General features: G+C 40.0%; 2 protein-coding genes across 4 annotated transcripts in view; one reads left to right on the top strand and one right to left on the bottom strand.

Moving 5' to 3' along the window:
* Positions 1 to 27904, bottom strand: part of LOC146697547 (spermatid perinuclear RNA-binding protein-like) — a 98840-nt gene that overhangs the window by 44805 nt on the left and 26131 nt on the right. For both annotated transcript variants that reach the window (XM_085476339.1, XM_085476340.1), the window contains exons 2-4: positions 16400 to 16518; positions 1647 to 1876; positions 131 to 296 (exon numbers count right to left, since the gene is read on the bottom strand). In XM_085476339.1, the coding sequence (XP_085332465.1) occupies positions 131 to 296; positions 1647 to 1876; positions 16400 to 16402 (399 nt within the window). In that variant the 5' untranslated portion in view covers positions 16403 to 16518. The remainder of the gene's footprint in view (positions 1 to 130; positions 297 to 1646; positions 1877 to 16399; positions 16519 to 27904) is intronic.
* LOC146697548 (uncharacterized) lies at positions 11106 to 14366 on the top strand. Of its 2 annotated transcripts, XM_085476341.1 has the most exons (5): positions 11106 to 11263; positions 11598 to 11689; positions 12063 to 12257; positions 12346 to 12422; positions 12679 to 14366. In XM_085476341.1, exons 1-5 carry the CDS (start codon positions 11113 to 11115, stop codon positions 13316 to 13318), a joined length of 1155 nt encoding a protein of 384 aa, XP_085332467.1. In that variant the 5' UTR covers positions 11106 to 11112; the 3' UTR covers positions 13319 to 14366. The 2 variants fall into 2 exon arrangements, with proteins under 2 accessions (XP_085332467.1, XP_085332468.1); XM_085476342.1 differs by lacking the exon at positions 11598 to 11689 and having other exon boundaries at positions 11175 to 11263.

Here is a 27904-nt window from a genome sequence, read left to right as displayed (position 1 = left end):
ACAACCTCTGTGGGTGTTGTTCCACTGAAGCTTGGATCATAAACACTTTTTAAAGCCTCCCTCAGCTGCGTGGCTCATTTTAAATGCGGAGTGCTGAACACCACAGTGGTGGAGGTGTGGCTGAGCGTACCTGGATCTGAAGGGGGAGGTTGGCGCTGATGGTGTAGAGCAGCAGTTTGGTGGGTTTCTCTCTGCACATTAGAACCAATTCCAGGTCCATGTCCCCTTTGATGAGGAGCCCTTTGGCTACCAGGCCGACACGCGTCACCCCACACAGCACCGATGCAGCATCCAGCCTGAGGGCAGATGGAAGGCAGCCAGCGTCAGATTATCCCACAGCCATGCAGAGAGTTTAGAGGTGATAACACACACACTGAAGCCAGAGAACGAGCCCTGGGCTGCTCAACAGGGTCTGATATTCCAAATGGATTAGCAACATTGAACAATGCTGAACAAGAATCTAGTGAACGATCTCTGCTGTCTGCAAAGGTAACGATCCTTTTTCTTTTCTTTTTTTTTTTTTAAACAAATCTGAGCTAAAACAAATATTTCTCATGTATTTTTCCTCACTGGTTAGCTTTTTCACTAGTTTTTTAGGCCAATAAATATTTAAAAATTGTTTAACTTAAAAACAGAAAACATTGACAAGAACTTTTGTTAATGGTTCCTTAAATATGAAAAATAAGAGATAATAGTAGGAAATTATACGTTTGATTAGTTTCAAGGCTAATAAAAATACATTTTTTAAAAATGCTTTATGTGTAGTATATGTGGTATGAAGTATGCAATCAGAGTTTTGCAGCTCTTTCCATAAAAAAAATAAAAATGAAAGCATACCCATACCCAATCTAAATTTGGCCCATTTTATTATTGTTGGGTGCTTGGGATTTTTGTAATATGCAGGTCATTCCCACTTTTACTATATTTTTTAATGCCTGTGAAGCACACGGAAGCCAAACATTCCCATAGACTTCAGTACAACCAGAAGTATTTTTATAACCAGATGAGTCACCCCCTGCTGACCATTAAAGAGAATGCAGGCTTGGTGTATTTATATATTCAATCTGTGTATGTGCGTGTCACTTGCAGAAGTCCTGCAGATCGTGAATGACATGCTGAGCAAAGGGGCAGGTACCACGTGTACTTCACAAAGCTCCTTCAGGATCCCCTCCTCCCAAAGAAAAACAGTTCATGTGTGTACTAACATGTGTCTGTACTGACCTGCACCATCACATGAAAAACCAAAGATTTTCTTTAACCGTCCTGGTTCCCTTTTATTTGTATAAAACCAGCTCTGCACTAAATCTTCATATAGGTGTTTTGCTAATATAGAAGCTCTGTGTGGATGTTTAGGCTACAAGCCAAATGCAGTGAATTTATGACCGCTGTGCGTGTTTAATTGCCCAGTCATCACACCTCACTACCCGATGAAGATATACGACACAGTTTTATAACGGGAGCGAGCTGTGCACAGGAAACAGCTGAAGGTAAAAACATTCTTTAAAAACTAGAACAAGACATAAATTTATGTCATGTTACGCTCTGAAAACGCATTCTTATAAAACTGAGCTGAAGTAAAATACTGCACGAACATAAAAGTCATGGTCACGGTACAAACATTAAAGAGCACTCGCCGTGGGACGTACTTTTTCTCAGCAGCATCTTCCTCCACCGTGTCATCCCCGGCCTCGTTATTGGTGGATGTCTTCCCTGAGGATTTGCTGAGGTCATCCATCCAATCAGAGACTTTCTTGAGGGCTCCCTCCACGGTAGACACCAGCGTCTGGACAGCCTCCAGCTCCTCAGGGGCTGGATAGATGCTGGCGTGCTTGGCCATGACGTGGCGGTCGTCGTTTGCAAACGACCGAAACGACCTCTGGAGAGAAAGAGAGAGAGAGAATTTTTTACTGTCTTTCCAGCTGGTGCTTACATCAGGCATGAATCACACAGAGAGAGCAGGTGGAGGGTCATAGTGAGATTCAAAGACATGGAGACAGGAAATATGTTCACTGATGGACTTAAATGGACTCAGACCCATGGCCTTTACAACTTGTGACCTTTGAGATGGTCTAGTTGATCTAACGTTATTAATCAGCATAAATATCACACCAGTGAGCACATAATGACCCAATGACTGAAAAGAGGCTGTAATGTTTTTTCTTTTTTCAGTAGAAAATGTTTTAAAATGAAAAACAAGACTTGAAGATACAGTTTAAAACATTCTCAGTTATAAATAACAGAAAGAGTTTCCTATTAAAACAAAACCACAGAGCAGAAAATTTTTTTTTGCTGATTTTCTGTCGACTGTGAGAGCATGTTTGACTCCATTTCCCTGACTGTGAATCCACATTTTTTTGTATTCACCAAACATCACGGATGAAATTAGCCCCTAGCCAACAGAGAGACACTGATTTCCACAGGCAGTGTTGGAGAGTGATGAATTTTATCAAACTGGTCTTGAGGTAGCTGAAAGCTCATGAGAGCCAAAACAGTGGACTGAGCAGTGAGCAGGCTAGTTGGGAAACTTAGTCGGTCGTTGTTATCTCACAAGAAAGATTAAACAAAAATTCTAAAAACTGCTACAATAATTTGCAGAATAATATTTGATTGCAATAAATATGGCTGTCAGCTGACAGAGTGTGGAGTGCAGAATATAAGTCGTTGCCTCAAGTGCAGGAGTTTGAGTATCACAGCTTCTTCTGGAGGATGAGTCTAGAAAGGGAACGACAGACGCATTAACGTTGATGTGAAAAGAGCCAGGCTCAAAGCAAAGCTGTCAATTTACTGGTTGATCTTTGTTCTGACCCTCCTCTATGGTCACGAGCTGTGGTTAGTGACTGAAAGAAGGCTACAATCGACAGAAAAGAGCTTCCTTACTGGGGTCAGCTTAAGAGATGAGGTGAGAAGTTAATTCATTCAGCAGGGGTTTAAAGTAGAGGTCCTACTCCTCCATATAGAAAGAGGCCAGTTGAAGTGGTTAGGGTGCCTGCTTAAGCATATGATGCCTCTTGGATCTCTCCTAGATCAGGCATTTCAAGCATGTCCTACTGGGAACTCGTGAACCTGTGCAGACCCAGGACATGCCGGAGAGATAAAGTCTCTCGTCTGGCGTAGAAACACCTCAGTGTCTTCCTACATGTGCTTCACTCCTTAGCAGCCTGTGGTAAGCTTGCTTCTGTTCACAATCATTTATTTATTTTGACTAAACTTCAAAGAAACTGACTTCATTAAGATGACAACTTTCTTCCTTTCCAAAGTTAAGTCTAATATTGTTCAATCTGTGACTGATCGATTTTAGGTAATCGCGATCAAAACGTGATTTTTGCCATAATCAAGTAGCCACACTAGACGTATACATGTAAAGTTCATGAATGGACAGTGTTGGGTAACATCACACATTACACCCTTAATCACTAAACTAGTTGTTATTTACCTATGCAAGCTATTCAGTTAGCAGGATGGTTAGATAGAAAGAATTATATGTGTGCAACATTCACTCAAACTCAAGTCATTTAGAATAAGAATAAGAAAAACAGTGAGGTGTACAATATTTAAGGACAATTATTGCAACAACAACTTCTTATTGCATGGAGGGAAAAGCAAAACATGACCGTAAACAAAGGAAAAACAATTTTAAAAAATAGATTAAGGGGAAAAAAGTCACTATTTAGATATTAATTAATACTAAACACCTCTCCCGCTAATGCACAACTTCCCCGCAGCACCTGCAGACAGGTAAGCACCGTGCCTTTTATGAGAAATTTTGTGAGGTCAGCAAAGCTCCCATTTTAACAGCACTCAGGTACTGAACAGTGTTTATAAATGGTAACATGGTCGGTGCACTTTACTGTTAGCATCACCGGCCTCAGCCGGTCCCAAGCTTGGATAAACAGGAAGATTGTGTCAAGAAGGGCCATCCAGCATAAAACCTGTGCCAGATCAAAAATGCTATCTGTTAACTTATCATTAAGGTAGCAGCTAGCAGCTATGGCTAATAATAAAATAATATTTATGTGAGAGTTGGCATCAAACATTATCAGTCCCTGTCTGTAACATTAATAGAACAGAATAATACAAGTGTTTGTGTCTAGAAACTGTAACACTACTCTTAAAAGCTCAGACTGAGGCTGTGAAAAGTCTAGCAGCAGCTGGACAAAAACAGTGTAGTCGACCTTACCAGCTCTGGTCAGCAATGACAATATGGAGCCAAGTCACCAGAAACACAGCACCAAGTCAAAAAGCCTAAAATGTTTTGGTTTTTTTTATTAACTACCTACGAGAATCTGTCATATACATACATCTTAAAATTATGTTAATGTCTATATTTCTTTGCAGTACATTCGACAGATTAAAATTAGTGCCATCGTTTATGTTAATGCCTCTTTATTTTTGTTTTATAATTTTTTCCCGTCATATCAAAAAAATGTATCAAGTATTGAATATATTCCTGTGTATCTTCTAGTATTGGGTAATTAGCATCGTGACAACCCCAGTTAACATGTCGAAGCTCTACAAAAGCAACACGTTAACATGGTCACAGGCAGGATTTATGATGCTAAAAGCCTGTAGCTGACTGCATGCAGACCCTAACCAAGAAGCCAAAGCTTAATTGACGACAGCAGAGGTGAACCGTCCTGTAGGACTCTGCATTTCTACACAACATCTGTTTGGTTATATCTGATTTTTTACTGACTTGGCTGTCAGCTTTTATTTAAACAGGCTACTAAAACCCTCCTTTTACGCTTATGTGGATAGAGATTTAAACAGATACATGGAGATATGAAAAGTTTAGTGTTATATATTACTGCAAAAATATAACAACTTACTTTCTTTACAGGGAAAACTAAGGGGTAATAACTACTGAATAACAGGAATCTTTTACAGGCTTCTACAGGCTCTGTCACGACAGTTGAGTTAGTGGAGCAACAATCTGCTCACCAACAACAACCCTGGAAATTGAGGTTCTCTTAACTCACTCCTCTGCCAGTGATGAGTGAAATTATTCAGTGCTGATGATCTGGATCATCACCAGGCTGTCAACAGAGTAATGATTCAAACTAAGAATGTGTTCTGTGCGTTCATTACTCTTTGTGTTCATTGTCCATTGCTTTTAAAGCCATAAATAGAGCATTTAATAAGCAAACTAACTGCTGATGTGGTTTACAGTAGATAAAATGCAGGACAGGTCCACCCACACAGTTTTATTTACTCATTTACAACCTGCTTCCCAAACAAGTAAAACAAAATGATCAGGACTATATAACACAACATGATGGTCACCTCAGACACTGCAGCCCCAACCATCTGCTGTTCAATCCTTTTGTTTACATGGGGCCGCCAATGAGAGCAATGTTGAGGGGGGCGGGGCTAAAACACAAATTTCTTCCAGACCAAAGCTGAACTGAGGGTAAAAACCAAGTCTGCAATTGCATATGTAGGAAGGGTCTTCCCAGAAACCTGGAGGCTTTTAAAGCAGCAGAATATTCTCTCTCTCTCTCTCGTTTTATGGCCATGTCACTAAAGTGCCAAATTTGATCAATGATTATAACAGATTTCACATATGCAGATATTCAGCAGCCAAGTTTTAAAGGTCATCAATGCCAAAATACCAGAAAACTGGTTCAATGGTTGCAATTTGGATTATCATTATCATCATCATCATTGTTACTCATCAAACACCATCATCAAAGCACTGCCAACTCCTTTTAATTACAGAGAAAGCAGGCTGAAGCTGAAGCCGCTGTTGGAGGAAGCAGACTAAATCCAAAGCCAAATCGATTTCTTTGAACTTGAACACACCGTTTATACTTCGATTCCCGGTGCTTCTCCTGTTGCTGCTGCAAATGCTTGTTTCTGGTGTCAGAAAGATTCCTCACAGTCAGCACGATGACAGCATTACACCTGAAGCAACCTGCGCTGCTGCCAATCTGTGCGTGGCCTAGATTCTGCTGCTGTTACTTAACATTAACATTTATGGCATGTGCTTAGGGATGGAGCCCATCTCTCTGAGGGGTAGATGAAAAAGGGCTGATGTGCAAAGCGTATCAGCACTCGCTTTTACAAGCCAGAGTACGCCGGTCGAACATCACGGCAGGCTTTCAGTCCAAGGTCAAACTGCTACCTCTCTCAATCATCCCTTCCTCTTCTACTCCAGTCCTCCCCTCTCTCCTCCTGTTCTCCCTGCCTGCAGCGTGTAAGCACCCCTCATTACGGTGAGTTATTTATGACGGTGCTTTAATAATTCATGGCCACGAATCTCGAGGGCTTGTGCTGGAGTTGCGGGGGTCATTCATCACGACCTAGCTAATCTCTCGCTGAACTGCCACGGGGCATTCGTGGCTGTGTAGCGGCAAGTGTGGGCAGCGTCGACAACCATAACACACAAACATTAACAAGATCTACATGAAAGATTAAGAGTTTCATGGCATCGGCGCCGATTTGGATCACAGCCTGGCTTCATATCGGGCTGCTTCCTTTTGTTTGTGGCCTACGAGTCAGCTGGGAGTTCAACCTCGCGCTGCAATTAGAAGATAATCAAATCTACTGCTTTAATTAATTGCATTGCAAGGTTTTTCGGAGGATGTCTTGTACTTAAATCTAACATACAAATCAGAAGTAATTCCTTTAACATTTTGTTTTCACTGTGGAATCACTCAGGAGGATGATACCTGACACAAACAGGTTTTCACAGAGTAAAATCAGCCGGGTTTACTGTTAAGCCAGCAGACATATACAGATATGGATCCAGAAGTCTTTCTTCATTGATAAAAAGATGTACATAAACGCATCTTAGCTGCATGCTTAAACCAAGCGGCAAGCCACTACAGTAGTTCACTTATGTTTGGCTTCGAAAGTGAGTTAAACCTGAACTTTGTGGCATCACAGTCAGATCCACTCGCTCATCACATCCAGTTTTAAAATGCCAAGGTCAATGGGACTTCTGTATGCTTCAGAAACCAATGAGTGACTTAACCAGATGTTGAATTTAATAAGAACAAAAACTCCTTACATCCAGCCTTTAAGAACTCACTCTATAGCCATGTCAATTATTTAATTTAGTGGCCAAAGGCAAAGAGCAGTATATTCATTTTTTCAATTTTGAATATAGATTTACTTTAAAATTGAATATAGAGGCTCACTTACGGGAAAAAAAAGACACATGATGGAAACTTTTAGTGATTCTGCTCAAGTCTACAAATACTTATTTTGGTCCACCCAGGTGGTTCGGGTCTGCAGATATCTCCTCTCTAAGATATGCGAGAAATTCCTACTATGAATCAGACCTCAGGTTAGGGCCGTGCGATATGACCAAAATCTCATATCCCGATATAAGACATCTATCAGTCCCGATAATGATACAAATTACAAAAATTTAACATTTTCTGTAAATTTTGTGAATCTCGGGCAGCTCGACTTGCGTGAAGTGTTTCCAGCTGGGCGTTGTGTACCTGGAGTCGAGTGTTTTAACCGATGCATGAAACGATACATTTTTAGACACAAGTTGTAACGGCCGCCGTTTTCTTTGTGAGTATTTATTACACGGCGTGCTGCGGGGAATAGCCTGTTCTAACGTTTGAGTCTAAGGTTTATTTTTTAGCACCTGGCGGCTCTTTTTTGTTTCTCATCCATAAACACTCTGGATACTAGTTCACGGGATTCAGTTTATTTTGAAAAGTCTCAACAGGATCTTGAGCTTTATTGTGAAAGGTTTATGTGGAAAATAAACAAGTGGATACTAGAGCTGGGCGATAGAACGATAACGATATGTATCGCGATATAACTTTTACTCGATAGAGAAATTAAGCTATCGCGATAGACCTCGCCGCTCTTGTCCTCAAAAAAAAAAAAAAAAAAAAAAAAAAAAAGGTCAGCCAATCCAAATTAAGTAGCGCAGAGCCGAACCAATCACAGCCGCAGCGTCGCGTCGCGTGACTTGTTAGGTACAGCACAAGTGCCAAGCCGCACGTGTGTTTGTTTGGGAAGCAGCCAGCGGGTAATGGAGCCAGCGCATAATGGAGGACATGAGTGTGCCGACTAGAAAAATCAACCGAGCGTGACCGAAGAGAAAACAGATGATGGTTCCAATGCCGGAGAGATTGTCAAACGGAAGAGCCATAGAAGTTCTGTAGTGGGAAGGTATTTCGGCTATTTCAAGTCTGACAAAAAACAGAGTAGCGTGCACTGTAAATTGTGCCGAAAGCAAGTCTGGAAATACAATAAACTGGTGCATGCGTCACACTGTGCGCCACGTTATTGTTTCAGTGAAATGAATTTCTACAATACTGTTACTGTTAATTCTACTCTCTGCAGTGTTTAAATGCTTACATATACACACAGTTACTGTCCCTCCACACATACGACTCGGTTCTGCTTCTATGCCCCAGCTTTGTTTACTTTTTCCCACCGAGGCTTCTAGACTTCTGATTGGCCAACATTTCTGCACGGTTAGGAATCTAGCGCCACCTGCCGCTTTGGCATGTTCATAGCAGCGTTTTCCTTCATTTCTGCCTTTATGTGTGGACGGGATTATTTTTTAAAACGAAAACGGAAAATCTCAGTTTTCAAAAATACCCGTGTACGTGTGGACGTAGCCTCAGTCTCTGACTGGAAGCGCTAATTCGTCATTCGGCTTTTGTCAGACTAAAGTAACTGTTAAAACTGTTTGAAAAGCTAAGCTATACAACAAGGAGAGATTGAGAATTTCCTTTTAGTTCTCAGTTTATTTGATATTGACAAAAGTTAGTCAGTTTTGTCTGTTCTTCTGTAAAACAAACTAAGATTTATTTTTAGAATTAATATTTTGTTTCTAAGTGGAATTGACAATTTAGTCTGTTTTGTTTGTTCTATTTTGAAACTTAAACGCTTTAGTGGCTGCCTTTTGTGTAGTTTGCAATATTTGCCTTTATTTATCTGAAAAAGTCTCATGTTCCTTAAGTACATCTACCCTGTTGAACTTATTATGGGAAATAAATATTTAAATAAAAACAAGCTGCTGATTATTTCACATTTTACTTGTGAGCAACGGCACATTTAAATCTTACAAATATAGTTATTTGGCTTATATCGTGATAGATATCGTTATCGCCTGAAATGAAAAAAACATATCGTGATATGAAAAAATCTCATATCGCCCAGCTCTAGTGGATACGTGATGGTTTTACCGTCGTTGCTAACAACAACACATAAAAACAGGCGGTTGTCCGTCCATAATGTGCTTATATTAAATATAAGAGAAAGAGAGAACTTAAACAAATATATATGTAGCCACTACAATGACCACCAAAACGATCAAAAAATATTGCCGTAAACAGTTTCTTTTGCGACATCACGAAACAAACGATAGCGTAAAATGAAACGATAGATGTTTTTACATCGTCATCTGATATAGATCGTTATACCAAACAGCCCTACCTCAGCTGTCCGCACACCTCATTCATGACAGTCTGCAAATGTGCTCTAAATACAGAAAGCAAGTAATTAAACCACCTGTGGAATCTTTGACCACCACAAAGTAAAATATACATTTGTATTTGTTTTTAAAATCTGTATAGTAAAGACACTTTTTTTTTAACAGTTAGCATTCGTGAAATTTAATGTAATATAGCTTTAGGCATTATTGCAGTTATTTTGGTTTTCTCAGCGTACTGCCTGACAAGAGTTCCACTAATTTTAGACCATTTCAGAGCAGGAAAGGAGGCAAGTGTTTTTTAACATGGCAAAATTAAAAATAATGAACAAAAAAACCCCAACAAAACATAAACAAGCTTCCAATCCTTTTGGCTGGCACATTCAATGTCTACGATTAATTATATTGTCTGACACATAAACAAGCCACTAACCTGCCAGTACTCTCCAGAAGACATTATTTCTGGTGAGTGCACAAACAAAAATGCAATAGATAATATCTTCTGTTTGGTTAAAAACAAAACTTAGGAAGTAGCGTGAACACAAAATGTTACAGGCTGACACATACAGGATGATACTTTCTGCTAATAATAAAAGGTGGGGGTTGTCTGATGGTAAAGACTGTTTTCAGTCCATTCTTAGTGAGTCCTTCAGCACCAGGAATGATTGACTGGCACCATTCAAAACGGTTTTGTTTGGAGCTCAAAAGGACCGGGTGCAAACTGCGACTTTAAGAGAAAGTGATTCAGAGGTTTAAAAGCCTGACAGGTGAGAGTGTAAGACTTGGACTCCATTACTGTGTTTAATGCTTCACTTTTATCAGAAAAGTACTTGAAGACTCTACTCCTTGGATGTTGTTTACCTCAGAGAATCTTTACCATCAGGATGAGTGTGAAAACGTTACTTAACTAAATGACTGTTATCAGTCGTTATCAGACGCAGGTGGCCTCTTCTGCTTAAAGTGTTGTATACTCTAATGCAAATGTGGTTATTTTCTTCTCCTGCTGTGTCTCGAGTCAGAAAGAAAACAACAAAAATCTACATTTGAAGGCTGGAGGTGTGGCGGTGCCTGGATCCATCATTCGATTGCAATTTAACAACATTTCCTTCACAAATTCTGTTTGGTTCATAGACTAGACTTACCAGCTACCTCATTAGGTGTACTTGATAAACTGTTTGTAAAATATCTAATCAACCCAATCATATGGTTGTAAAAATAAGTGAATTTAGGCACATAGACATGGTCAAGGTCGTGTGCTGAATTTCAAAATTAGTATCAGAATGGGGAAGAAAGGCAGTTTAAGTGTCTTTGAATGTGACGTGTTTGTTAGTGTCAGATGACTGCTTTCAACCAAAGCAAGCAGAACAGCATCTCTGAAATCTCAACCCAACAGAGCACCTGTGGGATGTGTTGGAACATACATATCATGTATGTGCAGCTGAAAAATCTGCAGCACCTGTGTGATGCTATCATGTCAACATGCACTAAAATTCATGACAAATGCTTCTTGAACCTATGCCATAAAAGTTTAAGGCAATTCTGAAAGTACCCAATATGCAGTGATTATGTTGTTGTCATTCATTAAGTACAAGACTGCGTTGTGAAAGCCCAGAGGCCTGCGTGCCAATTAGTGCCAATGGACTACTTGCACTAACACTTCCGCATTCTATGTAGTCCTGCCCCAGTGCTTCTGGTGCGGTTAAACCATGGCGACGTTCTACACTCGCTGCCTACAAGAGCTCCCAAAATTGAACATCACCGATGTTCATCGGATTTGCAGAGTGACGACTACCCCCGCCAGCAAATTAGATAAAGGATTTAAGTTATATGCTGCATCATATATACACAACTACGAAGGTAAGAAAACGTAAATTAACTGACAAAGAAACGCTAGCTAACGTCAAATGCAAACACTACGTTACTCCGCTATGTCCTTCATTTGATGTCAGTTCTCTACATTACATGTTTTCTTAAACGGTGTTTTATGTCGTCCTAAACTATAGTTGAGGTTTTCTTAACTAATGTCACTTTTGTAGTTAGACACTGTTATAATGGCGTTAGGTAGTTGGCTAACTATGGAGGTAGTTAACTACCTAATGCTACTCTTGCTAAGTGTAAAATATATATGTTTAAGACATGCTGAAATGAGTAATACAGAAATAATGCTAATGGTACTTGTATCTTTATTCAGTGTCCAATAAAGACAGGTTGTCAGGGGAGGTCGGTGTGAGAGCCCTGTGCTACAGGTCAATGAGGAAGAGTGAGGCACCACACAGACTAAGTGTAGGCAGGAAGCTGTGTAAAGTTGTTAATCCCCGTTCAGTGGGGTTCAGTTCATTTAAGCATTAGTTAAGTTCATTCCTAAAGGCCCATCAACTTGAATGTTTTCCTTGTCTCCCTGCTTTATCACTCCTAATTTGACTAGTCAGATAGTTAAATCAACGTGTGTTTGGGTGATCAGAAACATTTGACAACAAGTTAATACTGCAAATATACACAATCTAAGTTATTACAGTTATCAAGCATGGTTAAGTTGTTTTAATAGGGAGAGAAGGAAACACATTCAGGAGGGTGCGTAACCATAACACTGAACTATGTTCCTGTTCGGCTCTTCCATGAAGATGTTACATTTTTAATTTTCGTTCTTTCTTCTTAGATTAAGCTTCTGGATTCATCGCCGGTGATACTGACACATAGCCAGTGCTCCTGTGTGGCAGGCGCTGTTATGTGCAATCACACAGTGGCACTGCTCTTCCAAACAGCACACTACTCACAACTCAGAGTGCCGGTTGTCCCCCCTGTGCATAGCTGCACGGAATCTGAACAGCAATGGCACAAGCCACGGACAGTGGTAATTTAAATGAGGTTAAAGTTTTTGAATTAGTCCATGTTTACATATGAACAGCAACACCATCCATAGTAAATGTGTCTTCTGTTAGGGTGTGAAGCCAGGACCCATCAACTCCATGATCTTCACTAAGCCGGTACCAAATAGGATGGCCCAGACTGGAGTACGGTAATTAGATTTGTAAAATTTGGTTTCACGTGTTACAAATGTATGTTGCTATTTTTTTCATACATACATGTGTCAGAATAGGTATTAATTTACATACAACATTACACTTTCTGAAGACGGCTAACTCAGTCATGTACATATACATCCCAGTCTCTAACTTATGCACCACTGTTTTACACCTTTTAGTTTTTAGTTTAGTTGTTGTTCAGTATAACAACCTTCTTCCTTACATTATTGTCATTGATGTTTTCTTTAGGAGTGGCTTCTACAGAGGCATGGTGGGTCCGTTACCAGATCCCTGCTTGTTCAGAATAACGGAGGCATATGCAAAATTTAATATTGAGGACAGGCCACTTGTGACCACAATGAACATGAGACCTGACAAGCCCCTTGTGGAAAGTGCCTTTGGGCTGGTGCAGGAGGGCAGTGTTCTGTCATATCAGCAGCCGGTTTTGACAACCCGGTACATCACACTACACCGCGATGCACCACCAACACCGCACTTGCCTCTGGAGGGGTATGACATCTTGCCATCAGATTGTGTGTTTGTGTGCTCAGAAGAAGAGCTTCTGCATCTGAAAAGCTTGTCTGTAACTCTGAAAATGGCTCACAAAATAGAGGAAGCTACACGTGAGCAAAGCTCTTCGTCTGAGTGGCATCAGCTCCGCAGGCCCAGAGTGACTGCCTCTAGGTTTCGGGAGGTGTGTCACGTCAGAGGCCAGAGCTCGGCCGAGTCACTAGCAGAGCGTATATTGAAGGGAACAAGGCAGACAGCAGACATGAGGAGAGGAACTGAGATGGAGCCTGCAATAGCAGCAGAGTATAGTAGGCTAATGAATGTTAACTACTCACCCTGTGGTCTGGTCATTCACCCCATTGCTTGCTGCATCTCCTGATGGTGTTGTTTTTGACCCCAATGAATACCCCCAGTTTGGCTTCGTCGAATTCAAATGTCCCAATGTACAAAACTTTATTGACTGCAAATATGTGCAGATGGAATGTGGTACCCCTAAACTAAAAAAAGAGCCACGCATATTACTGGCAAGTGCAAGGACAACTGCTCATCAGTGGGATGCAGTGGTGTGACTTTGTTGTGTGGGCACAAGAGGACTACCTAGTGCAAAGAATATACATGGATACAGATGTGCACAATGCAATCAGAGAAAAGGCAGACTATTTCTTTTTTTACATATATATGCCAAGATACCTGTGTTTGAAAAAAATGAACAGTGAAAACATAGCAAAAAGAAAAACAGATCCTTCAGGCTGGCTGGAACAAAATAACTGATGTTTTATTTTCAATATATTTCATGAATTCTTTTGTTGTTACATGTTACCTTTATGTGACATCAATAAACTGTTATTTAAGCAATGGCATCAATTTAATTTTTAAAAACACACATTAAAACGTTGAATTTGTGCAGAACTTATTTACATGGTAAGTATTTAAAACTCCATGCCTAGCATACTGATATACATTTAGACAATAACACAACTGAACTGTAGAAAATGACAAATGGTATTTTTGATGTTCCAAAAGCTCAATGTCACTTATGATTTTAAAACGATTTAGTGATTTACTTTATAATTTTGATAAACAGTTTTGTTGAATCTGAATAGTAATATAGTAATATAATTAAACAGTATTATTAACATTAAACATTTGCAATGAATTTGAATTATCAATAACTGAAACTCAACTATCAGCACTCAAGTACCAGTTCTGTAATCAAGTATTGTCAGCTGAGAAGGAAGAAATGCAACTGTAGTGGCCTCAGCTGCAGGTCATTTTCCATAAGTTACTTGTACTGGCACTGGTGTCTTGGGAAAAATCCATCTTGTCTCACTTAACCCATTTTTTAACTAATGCTGTGTTCTGGTAATTTGACAGCATACATGCCACTGCAAACAGTTGGTTGATATTATAAACATGTGACATGGTAATGATGCTATCAAAAAGTTTGTTCTGTTTGATCCTCCTAATGACTCGCTCCACATGTACCCTGAGTCTGGCTATGGCCTGCGTCTCCTTAACCTGGTATGCTGGCATCTGCTTCTGCTTAGATAGAAAAGGTGGGCAGTACACTTTGCATTTACAACAATCAGTGATTAGGAAGCCCTTATCTACCATCACTGCCATGTCTTCAGTCAACTTCTCAGCAATGCCTGATTGTTTGAATAGTTCCTTGTCACTAACCGAACCAGCATACAGATTAGAGATGAAAAGTAAATATCTATTTTGTTTTCATTAAGACTGGAAAAACTTTCGAAATTTAACTGATGGTGACCTTGGTATATTTTAAACAGTTAGCTTGAATAGAACTTAGGTGTACCTGGTATAGAATCGGATGTCAGTGTCGGAGCCAGCAAAACGCTGTAACCCAAATTCTCGCTGGACACGTAACTCCTGTATTTCCTTCCTCAGAGTCTCCACGTCTTTGGACAGGTCTTCTGCAGCTGATGCAGATATGTCCAATGCAGACGGCTCAGGGACTGAGCAGTAGTCATGATCTCTTGTAAGACTTTGCTCTTCTTGATCGTCAGGAGGAACTAGTTCAGGGCGTCGCTCCGTTCTCTCCCAAACACTACGCCGCGGTGGTTCAACTTTATAGCCATTCCACTCAAAAAGTGTTGGTACAGCACCTTTAATAAGCCTCCTTCGACCATCGAGGGTTGTTGGCTCTATGAGTTGATCACTGGCAAAGTGTCTGCAGCAGACCCTGGTGTGAGAGGTGATCGTGAAATGATCCCGGCGTATGTTTACCGGCCATTGTCTTCTCAAGTCGGAATGGGTCGGAAAGGCATGAAAACTTAGTATGCCATTAAATTTGGCTGAAGCTGAACAAAGTGGGACACAGCAATGCTCGGAGTATTTCTTCTCCTGTTTTTGAAAATGTTCTGTTTTAAATACTTTCCTTTTTATACTCATTCTGAAGCGACATTAGCATAGCTACCGATAGATAAGCAAACGTACCGGAAACGCACAAGCGGTACTATTTGGAAACGGAAATACGTCACATGCCCTAGTGCAAGTAGTCTATTGACAGACTAATCTCAAGACCAAACTTCCTGGAATTATTTGTTAGATAATTCCATTATAATTCCATTATAAATGGTCCAAAGGGCACAAGAACCACAAGCATCACAAGAACAGCTGCCCGTGTTGTATGACTAGGTGTTTGACTGCTCATACACCTAAAGCCTTAGCAACAGTGGAGAAGAAACAATCCACCATAAAGCCGATATAAAGAGGGAACAAGGCATACAGGCCAAAACCTTTTTTGTGGTACATTATTATTTTAGCTGTAAAGTTTATCATTGTAACCTGGGAGTCAGTAGGGATTTACTTCCCTTTGAAACAGCCTCAAGTGGCCTCTAGAGGAACTGCAGTTGTTGACAATTAGCTCTAGGGTGAGGAAATAAAAAATAAATCACAGTCTGGGTTAAAACCCAGCCTGTTAAACTTTGTCACAACATTTATCACAGCATTTACCATCAGAGCTTTTACATGCACTTCTTCACACAACCACTAGATGTCTACATAATCTGGTTTTCTCCGCTGGTCAGTGGTTACAATGAATGGTAAGAGTCTATGGAGCCTGCTCAACGGGAGAGAAGATGCCCGCTGGGGATGTGTATGTGACTGATAACCATTAATAACAGCTATGATTGGGGTGATAAGATCACAGGGCATCATCCAATCAGCTTTTTCTCAAAAATAGGACATGGAAAAGTAGAGTTATTCTTCTTATCAAGTTGTCGTGCTATACTGGAGAATTCTAGCATTTTAATTTTGTTTTCAATGTATTTTTCCTCTCCCTGAACGAGGTAGACATGATCGGTCATCGTGCTGACTGATCATGTACCTGATCAGTGTTCACACTACAGGTGAATATGTGTATATAACAGCTGGAAACACACTATTGATAGCTAAACACACAAAATATACAAACACCAGACATAATCAGGAGACTCACCATGTCCAGGCTTTTGGAGAGGTCGTGGGAGGGGTTTAGGTGAGGACCAGAGTCCCGTCACTCGGCCTCTTCATGCAGTCGAACACCTCTCGACTGTCGGCTCCTCGGTCAGAGTCTCACTGCGGAGACAAAATATAAAGATTAAGTCCTCCATTAACCTTTGTTACACCCACACACTCAGAGAGTTTATTCATTTGTTGGATTGCTGGTATTGCTTTAATCTTTGTATTTGTACAGTTTGTTGCTTATAATGTGGGTGATCCAGGATTTAGAGCTTATTCTAAGCTGCTCTGAATAAACATCAGCTACATGCTATAAATGTGAAGCTGCATTATCAAGACTTAAACAATAATCCCAAATGTCACATTTTTGGACATTGTGCTCCATGTTGCACATCTATTAATCACAAATCTTCCATCCTCGTACAACTATAGTGGACTTAAAACAGAAGGTATGAAAACTGAGAAAACTTTCAGAAAAGCATCAGAGTAAAGCAAAGATTGGAGTGGAACCACACTTTCCACAAATCCACCACATCTTTTAGTTTTTATGTGAGGGCGGGACATAAATCTGACGTTGCTGACGTCAATCTGCCACAGACTCCACTGTTGTTTCAGAAATTCTACTCTGAAAATAAAAAAATGGTAATAACTAGAGATGGACCGATCCGATATTACGTATCGGTATCGGTCCGATACTGACCTAAATTACTGGATCGGATATCGGAGAAAAATAAAAAATGTAATCCGATCCATTAAATATCACGAAAGCACCTCACAAAACTTGCAACACGCCGTAACTCACCTCAGAACGTTAGCACGTCGGAGCAGTATGCATCACGTGATAGAGCGGCTGTGGCATGCAGGACCTGCCGGTGGTCTGGATAGCATTTGGAGCTTCGCTAGCAACCCGGCATTTCATCTCCGACAAAGTTATCCCCGAGAGAAGTAAAGCAAGTGTGTAAGTCCATCTCTGAATGTTTGTAAAGCATTCCTGCGTTAAGCTTAACAAGCGACTGCCTCTCACTCTCCGGCTGCTACTTCAATCGTGAAACTGCTTAATGATCAGCTGATCGGCTTTTCTGTCGGGAGTCCGTCTGTCTTGTTTGTTTTTGGCCCACTTTGCACCAGAAAGAGGAAACCAGCGGCTGAACAACAGCAGCACGTTTAAGCTTGATAAGCTGTTGTTAGAATTTATTTAATATTACTTTCTACTCGAGGATCTTTTTCTACGTAGCTGACGCTGGTAACTGTGCAGGGGCGGATCTAGCAAAGTTTAGCCAGGGGGGCCGATAGGGCATTAACAGGGAAAAGGGGGCACAAAGACATACTTTTCTTTCTTATTCTCATTTAAAATGTCTAGCTTTTAATAAATAATTATCTGACACCCAAAGTTTTAATTTGATGTAAAATGAATAGAAGTCAATTACTGTATATAGTGACTATTAAGTCTAATATATATACCCTAGTAAGCTATAGTACTTTTTCCTTTGGGAAGGTACCATCTGTGCAGTCTGCAATTTTGTTGAAGAAAGATGTTGAATCTATTTAATATTTCTTGAAAAAGAATTGATTTCTGTGCATTTTTTTCACACTTCATCAAATTAAGGTTGATTACGTCGATTAAGCATCATGAGGTGGAGCGTGAGGGGTGGTTCCCTATTTTTTATTTATTTATTTTTGTTGTTGCTGGGAGTTGGAACCCTATTAGTTAGGTTGCTTAATATTTATGCTAAGTACTCTTTAAAATACCAGAATAGGGAGGATGGTGTAGGTTTGAGTTTATTAGATTGATCAGTATTGCTGAACTATGAAATATTTTTTTGTATACAGGTATAACAGAATAGCTTTAGTGTAGTTGTTGTTTTAAACTTGAGTATGAACTTATACAAAATGCAGCAAGATATTTTAAAAAACAGTTTTGTTGATTAAAAAACATTATATCGGATTCATATCGGTATCGGCAGATATCCAAATTTATGATATCGGTATCGGACATAAAAAAGTGGTATCGTGCCATCTCTAGTAATAACACAGGGCATGAACCACAATCTCCCGAGTTAAAGTCCTGTTTACAGTTATGTGTCAGTAATTTTAAACTCCAGCTCTCTCGTTTGTGTCTCTTTTGTCCCACCTTCCTCTGCTCTCTTCTCTTGGCAGATGGCTGGCCTTTCCTGAGCCGGGTTTTGTCAGAGGATTTTTCCTGTTAAAATGACGTTTTTCCTTCCCACTGTTACCAATTGCCTACTCACGGGTGGATCGTTCAATTGTTGGAGTTTTCTCTCTAATAATTTAGGGCTTTAACTTTACAAAATAAAGTGCCTTGAGGTGACTGTTTGAGATTTGAAATGAAATGAAACTGAATGAAACTGAATTGAAAGCTAACCATCATTCACCACCTAATTTTTGTAACCTATCACATACTCTGTAAATCCCAGGGGGGATTATTCTGAGCAGTGATTTTCTTTTTTATAGGTGCCACAATGGCGCATTATTTGTTTCTAGATTTGAATTTCATAACCACTTTCTGTGAGGAGTTTGCATTAGTAATGTGTGTGATTGGTCGACTCTTTGCTGAAATGTTGCTTTCCATTCCACAATAACTGAAAAGAATGAATAAACCAATAAACGTATTGTCTTAAAAGAGCAGAATATTTCAGCAAAACATATCAGTGTCTTTCCACAACTCTTTACCAAAAATATTTCTAATATATTCAGGAATTTAGACTCTGGATTTTGTACTTTATACACAAGAAAGTCAGCAGCTTGTTACGCACCAAAGTTTCTGTTGTGATTTAATCTCTAGCTATTGCTTGGAAATTAATGCAATCAGGGGAATCTGTCCTGTTATAAATCCAATCAGATCATCCATTTCACATTTGTGAAAATTAAAATTATTTTTAAAAAGTCTAGAAGCAGGTGTAAATGTAGAAATAAGTATTTTAGTCCCTTAGCTCCATTCGCCGAGGGCTACCTCCTGCTACACCCTTGGCTGCCTCCAATTTCTGTCCAACGTTATTAACAGGAACTGCCTTTCCACTACCATGTGGCGCTACTAAGCAACTGCACCTTGAAAATATTTACCAGGTTGAATTCTCACATGTGCAGAATAATAAACAGTCAAAATTAAAGAGAAAAACAGAAAGAAAAGATATATGATGACATCCATAGGATTTCTTCAGTTTGCTCAACAACTCCTTCAAATCACAGACCTGTAAACATGTACCATGTACCAAGTGTAAGTTATTTGGCTATAATAATCTAAAAATTCACCCACTGATGGTGCTTTATGTTTAATATGGATGATATCAAAGATGTGCTCCCTATTATGAATAAAAATAAACCAGCTATTAACAATTTGAAACACACCACTTTGATTGTGACGCTGCTGTGAAATTGTTTTAATGTTATCTGACCGCAGACTCACACTAAGGCATTAATTAAATTACTCTGAATATAGTCTCACCATTAAATGCATTAGATGAAACTGCAGCTTTGGCCCACACTGTCAAATGCTAATGAGATGCAAGTCGCAGCTTGTGGTGTAACCACGTGGCAATGGCGGTGCAGGAGGGTGAGTGAGCAGCGCTGCTGTTAAACATCCCGGGGGGACTGGCGGGGTTGAGCCAAGCGTCAATTAGATTCTCCGTCACCTTGACCTTGTTTTCAATGACAGACCAGAGCAGGCTGGTGGTGCTGCTGCTTCTTTTGCTTTATGTGGAACAGCCATTTTTTACCATCCAGTAAAAGGAAAAAACACAGTGCAACAGTGGGCAGAGAAATATCAGGAAAAAGGATTTTGATCAATACAACACAATAACTAGCTGAGATTTCTGCCTTTCAAAGCCTCGCGTCCCCACTCCCACTCTCTTTTGGAGCACAAACTCCCCAAACAGCACAACTTCAAAGCATTTACTACTGCTCAATAATGGAGGATGTTGCTACGTGTGAGAGACCAGGAACGCAACACATGAATGCTAACGAGCCTGCTTCTCACACTAAGAGAGCTGCATTTCTGCCACAGGATTCAGGCCTCCTCGCTCCACTTTTCTGCTACATCTCTGCTCCCATTTGGTTAACACATCTCTAGCATGAAAAGTGTGATTTGACTGAGTGCCAGTGATGGATTACTGAGGAGGAAGAGGATGGAGGACGCAGTAAGGTGATGTAGTTACCACTTCTTTTGTTGGCAGACAGACCGAGGACCAGGCCACGGGTTTCTCTACACTCGTGTAAGTGACACATTTGCAGACAAAATAATAGAAAAATTCAAAATTGCTCTCACCGTTTTACAGAGCTGCAGGTGGAGGTAAACACACTGCTATTACTTGGGTGATTTCCTCGTGTTCCTTGGACTACCGCTGCAGTCCAAGATCCCAGAGGTATCCCAAGGAAACTCACTACAGAGGCAGCTGATTAATGTGCCATTATTTAGTGTCATATATTATATCATATTATATTATATTATATTATATTATATTAATTTCGTTAAGAAAGAGCAGGCGAGCCTCCTTGTGACGTGACATGTCGGAACTTCAATATGCTCAAAAACAAAATTATCTCATTGACTGTGTTGTTTTCTTAAATCAGCATTTTATGATTAAAAGTGGAATTGATCAGAACTGTAGGAGGATCTAAAATCAATCACACTACAAAAACCAGAACAACACAAACAAGTCATACAGAACTAATATAAATACAGCCAGAGGAAGGATTCAAGTGTGATGGATGTAGCTTCAACCACATATAAAAAGAAAAAGAAAAAAAGAAGCACATGGTACAAGGACAACAGGACCTACATCCCCAACCGTGGCTGTATATACACTTGCATACAGAGTTGTGCTTCAGTTTTAATAAAATCCCCGTGTGGGCTCATTTTCTAATAACCTTTCATCTCCCTGAAGAGGGCAGGTGATTAAAGCAAGATAATTAAGTATACAGCAATGACTTTTTAAGGACGTTGACGATACTGCAGCAGTGGCAGATGGTGAGCTCAGCATGTGACAAAAAGACAATGATGATTTAAAAAAAAAAAAAGAAAAGAAAAAAAAAAGTAAAAAGCAGGCCAGGGAGCGAGCACTAGCAAGCAAGACTGTTAAAAATACACTTTCCACACAACTTTTATCATTGGACTGACATGTTTTACACTGAAAAGCCTGCATAATAAAGGATGTAAACACTGCGTTAAATGCATCCACTCTCTTTGAGTCAGGTTTATTTGCATAAACTTAATCACAGCTAGAGTCTCAAAGGGCTTCAAAACACCCACATTATAGGACAATAAATTAAAACGCACTCCCCAATCTCAGAGCTTCGGCAAGAACAAAAACTCTGCAAATGCATTTCATTTGATTCTGTCAAACAGTCATTAACATCATTAAACTCCTGTCAAAGACAAATGTTTGCAAGAATTAAGCAACAAAAGCAAAATTAGTTTCACTGCACTTCAGTGACGTGGTACAAATGCAGTGCTTGTTGCACATGGAATACAAATAACCTTAGTTGCTTATGAGGACTGGTTATTTATAACAGAGGAGGGTCGAGCCAGGCAACAACTTGGCTGTGAGGACAGGCACAGAGAGGGGGATCAGTTACACGAAGGGATCTTACATGTCCCTAATTAAATAATAAGGAGCACAAAGATATCATAATCCAGACCTAGGCTTTTAATATTTAGCATCTGCCAACAAGTGTGATGACACTTTTATTATATTTGCTTGATTTTTCTTCTGTGAGGCACTTTCTTTAATTATTGCAAGTTACATGAAAAACAAAGCAAATTATGTGCATTTAAAATGTATTAAAATATGTTTTTAACCAACAATAAGAATTAAAAGTATCCTGTAGTCTAGATTTACATTAACGTGAATTCTAAATTAGACTGAATGTGAAAGGAATTCTCCAGTTATATCTTCCCATGTCGTGACCATCCCACAACACTGCTGTTGAGCTCTCATTACTTTACCAACAGGGGCTTCGAAAGGTTGTAAAATGAAATGTGGCACTTCAATGCATGAATTTAAAAAAAACATACAAACCAGGAGGAGGAGGATTAAGCAACAGCTATGGCAAAGAAATGAAGGCATCCTTAATTACTGCTAACTGCAAGGACACTATTGATATGTTTGGCATGATTTGTAGTGAACTACACTGTCATTGGGGTCCATTTAGCCACCTTTTTTATATTAAGATCATGTTCTGTCTTGGTGTGCACAGGTGTGTAATGGTTCAGGTAAAGAGTAAACTGAAAATAGCTTTTATTGCAGGGCGATAGTGGCAAGGCTTGTTGCAAAAAAGCACAGGTCATAGGCTGAGCCCAAAAAAACAATGTCTGCACACTGATCAGCTATAAAATTAAAACCATGTAACAGTGGGTAGGTCCCACTCATGCTTCACAACAGCTCTCATATTTTGCGGTACGGACAAAAGACCTCTGGTGTCTACCACACACCACTGGCAGAGGATGCACTGTGGCTTGTGGGTTGGGACCTCTGCAGATCAGGCTTGTTCTGACACATGTTCAGATACTTTTATTGGACAGTCACTCAGCTATGGGCTCTTTCTGAGCACGTTCCTTGAACTGTGGGAGAGGTTGATGAGATCTGGGTGTGCCCTGGGCAGTAATAATGTTTAGGTGGTTGGGATGTGTTACACAAACCGTCACAAGATTTTGGAATGAGAGTGGCCTGAATAACACAGTATTTTCAATACTGCAGATCACATTTTCGGATGTGTTACACTTAGTTTGTATTTTACATGTTCTGTTGAATGTGGCCATATACAGAAAGCAATCCGATAGGAGACGTGAGCAGATGCAGTAAACCTGGTGTCAGTCAGAAGATTGGAAACTAGAAACACAACTGGCAGAATATAGGATGTTGTAAGAGATTGCTAGGATTGCGTGAGCCACAGTAGGCGACTAAGGTATGAATGAATGATGCATTCAGACAAACAAACAGCTTCACAGCTCAAGATATTTTCAGAAATCTCACTGAAATTCAAATAGACAACTTCCACATACAACCTTTGTGAATGTGTGCGACTGTGTGTGCAGAAAGGCAGAAGTGCTACTGGTTCCATCCCCAGTGGGACTGAAACACTACCATCACTACCAGCGTCAGAGGTCAGACTGTAGCCTGGCTAAAAATGCAACCACTCATGCTGCTGTAATGCACTCTGGACAACTACATCCACCAAATAGCTGCATTCTGCCACTACAAAACCATCCCATGCTCAGGCACTCGGTCCCTAATGCCTCTTCTAGCCTCTCCTGTCCCCATCCTCCATTCTGAGGAAAGGTTAGCTGAACCTGGGGAGAGTTTTATTTCAGGGCTGTGTTTATTTAGGTCGTTTTCACTGCAGGGAACTTTTATGAGCAGGCTTTTATGTTCATACAAGACTTCAAATAATGCCCTGCGCAATCCTGTGAGCTTGCACCAGCGGGGGATGGGAAGAAGAGAAGAAAAAGGCTTTTTCTCTTATACAAAGCTTTTCTGACTAACATTTGATCTGACGACAAAAGACAATCCAGACTCTCTCATAATAATCCAAGTGCTGAGAATGACACTGTTTCCTACACTTGAGATTTGCTTCTGAAGTGATACCTGCAAACTAAAGTAAAACGGCTCAAAAACTAATGAGAATAAAATTAACATGATTTCATGTTTTAGTTTTTGTTTCCATGACCCTCTCTCTCAGGAATTTATTTTGTGAAGTATAGTTCCTCTGTATTTTCCAGTTTTACCATCCACCACTTAAGCAGAGAAAAACTACCAAAAGCTTGGGGAAAACAAAAGCCTATAGCCTGGCTGTTTTAGTTTCTTTCCCAGGAGATTTGTTGCCAGGTGTCCGACAGAATTGCACTGTCAAGTAATCAATGCATCACGCTCATTTCCTTTCTAGAAAGCTGTATTACTACAAGGGTTGTTTGCTGGACTTTCAGCAGAATGAAGCTCATTCAAAACAGGATGCAGCTTGTTCCAAGCATGAGGCCAAACTCTCAAATAGCCAATGTCAAAAATGAATCTGAATCCAATTTGAGCAAGCATATATTCAGAGACCAGACACACCAACTGTTAGGTTTCAGTCACATTTAGTAATCAGGTCAAGCCGATGCACATTTTCTTTATCTATACCATGCTGGCTGTTTGGTTTTCTTCTAAGTTTGTGTGTTTTTCCTCCTCTCGCTCTTTCTCATCTTCTCTCTCGGTTGGTTTTAATGCATGTTAAAGTTTTGGTTGTTTTGGATTTTTCCTTGTGTATTTGTATGTTTCGCATTTTCAATATGTTGATAAATTTTAATTTTCTCCCATTTTTAAATATGTTTTTCTGCCTGTGAAGTCCTTTCAAACTTCATTCTGAGCTTGACTTGATAAATCTTTAACATTTAATGTTATTTATTTGCCAATTGTCTACATCGAGCATGGTTTATTTAAAAAAAAAAGAAAAAAGTTTGGCCTCCGCCATCTTGGTTACACAAAAATGCAAACAAACAAACAAAAACAAAAAAACCCAAAACAAATTGACTGCTCGCTGATTTGTGATTGACATTAGTCGATGTGCCGTGGAAAACATGGCTAATCCACCTTTTTATAACGTGGTATGACCAAAATGTACAAAATAAGAGTGTTGGTTTTATTCAGTATGACACAAGGTGAGCAACTGAGCCCATAAACTCGTAAGTATTTACAGAGGTCCAGAAAGAAAGCCATTTCCCAGCCAATTGCAAGCGTTTTTGCAACCACAACTATCGCCATCTGGTGACCTTCAGATAAATTGCAGGTTTAAGGCACTTCCAAATTGACATTTTTCTGACCAGAAAGTTACATCCATATTTTATACAATCTATGAATCTAACGCAAAATGCTTGTCGGTTTGGATTTCTGTGTCAAATATTAAACAGGAAGTTGTTAGGCTGCTTCAGCAAGCCAATCAGATTCAAGCTGAGACTCACCTTTGCATCCTAGTCTCTCTCTCATTACTATTTGTAATGTTCCATACATTAACATCTTTCATTTAAAAAAAAGAGAACTTAAAAAGGAAAAAATAAGCATTAAAAAACTCAAGTATACACTTTTCTAATTTACTATGAAAAATTTGTGTAATGTAAAATCAAACTGATAAGGGTTGTACAGAAAAATACATGCAAGTCCTGACAACATGAAACCGTAGCCTCATTCACCATCTCCCCCGTCCATCAGTCTGTGCACACTCACTCCTTTATCCTGACTGCAATGTGATTTCCAGAACACACTCCGGATTTGGATATTTTTGGGGCATGCTGCAGGTTTTCAGTGTGAGAGCACATATTATGACAGATGTGCAGGATGTGAAGACGGGTCAGAAACTCCTTCTTCTATACTTAATTTCAAAAACAATGTGAGTCTTGACCCGCTAACCTCGGTGACAGAGCCTCATTCTCTGCAGCTTTCTCCTAACACTGAGGCAATCTGTGTGGGCGCTCCCACCAGCTCTGCAGAATCATAATGCGTTTCAGTGCAGGTACTGTAACCCTGAACATTATGACGCCTCACAGCACAGCAGAGAACATATTTCACCAGCTGCACAGATCCTCTGTGATCTCCTGGCAGAGCCCGAGATGTCCGACTCTGCTGCAGAGCCAATAAACCCAACTACAAATGTTATAAATGTGAGCCACAGCTGGCAGGGAAGAGCTACACTCAGCAACAGAGATCCGAAGGTACACATCCGAAGGTAGATGCTTTTAGGGACAAGGCTATATTTACTAGAGATGGACCAATCCGATATTACGTATCGGTCCGATACTGACGTAAATTACTGGATCGGATATCGGAGAGAAATAAAAAATGTAATCCGATCCATCAAATATCAAAAAAGCACCTCGCAAAACTTGCGACATGGCGTAACTCGGCTCATAACCGTAGCACCTCAGAGCAGTGTGCTCACGTGATAGAGCGGCTGTGTGTATTTGTAGCCTTGGTACCAAACCAGCATTTCATTTCCGAGGAAGTTTTCCCAGAGAGAAGTAAAGCAAGTGTGTAAGTTGATCTCTGAATGTTTGTAAAGCATTCCACACGTTAAGCTTAACAACCGATATATGGAGCGACTGCCTCTTCTCTCTCCCTCCCTCTCCTGTTGCTACTTCAATCATGAAACTGATCAATGATCAGCTGATCGGCTTTTCTGTCGCGAGTCCGTCTCTCTTCTTTGTTTTTGGCCCACTTTGCACCAGAAAGAGGAAACCAGCGGCTGAACAACAGCAGCACGTTTAAGCTTGATAAGCTGTTGTTAGAATTTATTTATTATTACTTTCTACTCGAGGATCTTTTTCTACGCAGCTGATGGCTGGTAACTGTGCAGGGGCGGATCTAGCAAAGTTTAGCCAGGGGGGCCGATAGGGCATTAACAGGGAAAAGGGGGCACAAAGACATACTTTTCTTTCTTATTCTCATTAAAATGTCGAGCTTTTAATAAATAATTATCTGGATCTTACACCCAAAGTTTTAATCTTGTGTGAAATATATAGAAGTCCATTACTGTATATAGTAACTGTTAAGTCTAATATACTGGGTGGCTGTAGCTCAGGTGGCAGAGCAGGTCAGCCACTAATCAGAAGGTCGGTGGTTCGATCCCAGGCTGCATCCTGGCTGCATGCCAAATGTCCTTGGGCAAGATACTAACCCCGTGTTTGCCTACTGGTGGTGGTCAGAGGGCCCGGTGGCACCAGTGTCCGGCAGCCTCGCCTCTGTCAGTGCGCCCCAGGGCAGCTGTGGCTACAATGTAGCTTGCCATCGCCAGTGTGTGAATGTGTGTGTGAATGGGTGAATGACTGAATGTAGTGTAAAGCGCTTTGGGGTCCTATGGACTAGAAAAGCGCTATACAAATGCAGGCCATTTACCATTTACCCTAGTAAGCTATAGTACTTTTTCCTTTGGGAAGGTACCATCTGTGCAGTCTGCAATTCTGTTGAAGAAAGATGTTGAATCTATTTAATTATTCTTGAAAAATAATTTATTTCTGTGCATTTTTTTTTCACACTGCATCAAATTAAATTTGATTACATCGATTAAGCATCATGAGGTGGAGGGTGGGGGGTGGTTCCCTATTTTTCTTTGCTGGGAGTTTGCAACCCTATTAGTTAGCAGAAATATTAAGCAACCTAAGTACTCTTTAAAATACCAGAATAGGAAGGATGGAGTAGGTTTAACTTTATTAGTTTGATCAGTATTGATGAGCTTTAGTGTTGTTGTTTATTTAAACTTGAGTATGAACGTATACAAAATGCAGCAAGATATTAAAAAAAAAAACAAAAACAGTTTATTGATTAAAAAAAACCCACTATATCGGATTCATATCGGTATCGGCAGATATCAAAATTTATGATATCGGTATCGGACATAAAAAAGTGGTATCGTGCCATCTCTAATATTTACCTTAAAAAAATATCACAGCATGCTCTGAATTTATAGCCAGGAGTCGCAGACAGGGTGAGATGTCTGAGCCAGGCCTAGTTTCCTGTGTAAG

Source organism: Copadichromis virginalis, linkage group LG12 (genome assembly GCF_057382275.1).
Source record: "Copadichromis virginalis isolate Kocher_CV1m ecotype Utaka linkage group LG12, C_Virginalis_male_GT1.1, whole genome shotgun sequence".
Classification (NCBI taxonomy): Eukaryota; Metazoa; Chordata; class Actinopteri; order Cichliformes; family Cichlidae; genus Copadichromis; species Copadichromis virginalis.
This window is presented reverse-complemented; position numbering and strand designations above follow the sequence as displayed.

What these genes read in the sequence shown, in the direction of transcription:
- LOC146697548 (XM_085476341.1), top strand. Translation starts at nt 11,113, where the DNA reads ATGGCGACGTTCTACACTCGCTGCCTACAAGAGCTCCCAAAATTGAAC. An exon ending in GGCACAAGCCACGGACAGTG is followed by an intron (nt 12,258 to 12,345) that starts GTAATTTAAATG and finishes GTCTTCTGTTAG; the next exon opens with GGTGTGAAGCCAGGACCCAT. An exon ending in ATGGCCCAGACTGGAGTACG is followed by an intron (nt 12,423 to 12,678) that starts GTAATTAGATTT and finishes TGTTTTCTTTAG; the next exon opens with GAGTGGCTTCTACAGAGGCA.